The 1,952-nt window shown below is 60.8% G+C and overlaps 2 protein-coding genes across 2 annotated transcripts; one reads left to right on the top strand and one right to left on the bottom strand.

Annotated features, from left to right (window-relative positions):
• Window positions 1–17: 17 nt before the first annotated feature.
• On the top strand, window positions 18–1,465 carry PPTG_10188 (hypothetical protein; the record flags this gene model as incomplete). The annotated part of the gene is made up of 2 exons (XM_008904818.1): window positions 18–27; window positions 96–1,465. The coding sequence occupies 2 exons, from the start codon at window positions 18–20 to the stop codon at window positions 1,463–1,465; spliced, it is 1,380 nt and encodes a 459-aa protein (XP_008903066.1).
• Window positions 1,466–1,507: 42 nt separating this feature from the next.
• PPTG_10189 (hypothetical protein) lies at window positions 1,508–1,931 on the bottom strand (the record flags this gene model as incomplete). Its single annotated transcript, XM_008904819.1, has 2 exons — window positions 1,508–1,564; window positions 1,635–1,931. The coding sequence occupies 2 exons, from the start codon at window positions 1,929–1,931 to the stop codon at window positions 1,508–1,510; spliced, it is 354 nt and encodes a 117-aa protein (XP_008903067.1).
• Between the last annotated feature and the right edge of the window lie 21 nt (window positions 1,932–1,952).

Consider the following 1,952-nt stretch of genomic DNA (forward strand, 5'->3'; position numbering starts at 1 on the left):
ATTCGCCTCGTTTACTGATGACGAACGGTCAACCGTCGAGACACCTGACGAACAGGCGACTGTCGGGACACCTGAAGGGTCGCGTCTAAAAATAGTGTCAAGTGAAGCAAGCGCCGTATCGACCGCGCTCAACGCTATCACCCGCGCACAAGCGCGGAAGATCCTCGCAACGCCGCCGGATCCAGCGTCGGACGCGTCGTCCTGGGCTTCCCGGACGCTTATTCAACCTGCTGGTCACGTCACTCCTGCGGCGACCACAGCGAACTTCGCGCCGAGAGTGTCGGCGCGTCCAATCGACAATACCCAAGTGTCGGAGTTCGTTCTACATCGCCAGGCACTCACGCGATTCGTTCGTGACGCACTGCAAGCAGCGGTTGACAAGCAGAAGGAGAACGCAGACAAGCGCGGCAGGAAGAACAAGGCCAAGTTCACGACAGGAGAGCGTGTGCTCCTGTCGACGGACGGTATACGAAACTCGGCAATAACCAACCTCGGCGCGAGCAAGCTCGCACCACGCTTTATTGGACTGTTCAAGATTACGAAAGTATTGGGCGATGCCTACACACTAGACATACCGACGTCGTTGAGACTACACCCGACGTTCTACGTTGGGCGACTGAAGAAGTACTTCCCAGGTACGATCCCTGCGACGGCTCAGACGGCTGAGCCGGAGGCGCGTGGGTCGTCCGTCCCTCGCGGAGTACGCGCTGTCGCATCGAACCATCCGATCCAGGTACACGCTCCCGAGCCTGCGCTCCAGTCTGCACGCGACCGTGAATCGCGCGTTCCAGTGTCCGCACCCGCTCCAGCAACTCCCGATTCGACTGCCGCAGAGCAGTCGCGGTGTGCGACGCCTCCGACGACTGTTGCAGGGCGATGTCAATATCCCGCTGAGAGTCCCAGAACTGGTTCACCAGTGTGTCATCGTCTTGGCCAACCAGGACGCGAACGTTATCAGCGCGACGGTCCACCTCCCATTGTTGACGCTGCTGGTGATCTCCGCTGGATTGTCGATCATATCGTGAGTCATGAAGATCCTCCACGAGCATTGGCTCGCGGGCGTGCCGGCCGGACGATTCCGACCACTCGCCGTTATAGAGTCCGCTGGCTTGGCTTCTCCCCGAAGGACGATACGTGGGAGCTCCGCGCCAATCTCCTCCGGGACGTTCCGGATGTGGTTCAGGAGTACGAGACGAAGATTGCCGTGGCCAATAACCAGTCCGATACGTACGCGAGCGCGAACGAGATCGTCGCCCACGCGCTGGAGAACAAGTTCGGCGACGCGAGCGATCGCGTGAACGTGAACGCGACCGAGATCCAAGCTCGCTTCTCAGCGAACCAGCTTCCCGTCGGGAACGGCCGCGTGAGCGCGACCGAGAGCGCGCGTGGCCAGCAGAGATACCTCGACGCGTTGGCGGAGAGTTGCTCCGCTGGAAACGCCGCCGGCGCGAGCCCGCGGTGTTAACCGAACGAGCCAACTCGGAGAGTGAACGCCTGTAGTGCTGGATCAAGATATTTTCGTCTTCGCCGAGTGGTCGCTCGGCGACGTGCGCACGCCAGTCTTCTTCAGTGGGCCCGGGCCGATTGCAAGTTTCGCAGCCCTCCGCAACGTGAACGTAGCATATGCGGCTCACGTCGTGGAATGTGTGATCGCAGATTCGGCGGCGCAGCTCGCTGAGTGAGTGCTCAGAGATGGTGCCCTCGCGACTTTCGAGCCAAGCGACGAAGTCTTCTCCAGTTTGGGTCATCCGGTTCCAGCGCCGGACGAAGGCACACCACGACTCCTGAAGCGCGCCGTATCCGACACCCTCGATACTCTTCTGCCGTAGCCCACGGAAGCGGCGGAAGTAGGTCTTCATCGCTTCCGGTGTGTCCGGATTCACCGCTCCGGACAGGTCGTACAAGTCCCACGTTCGAAGCTCGCTGTCCATCACGCCGAGTCTACGTGACGG

Source organism: Phytophthora parasitica, assembly GCF_000247585.1.
Source record: "Phytophthora parasitica INRA-310 unplaced genomic scaffold supercont2.19, whole genome shotgun sequence".
In the NCBI taxonomy this organism is placed as follows: Eukaryota; Oomycota; class Peronosporomycetes; order Peronosporales; family Peronosporaceae; genus Phytophthora; species Phytophthora nicotianae.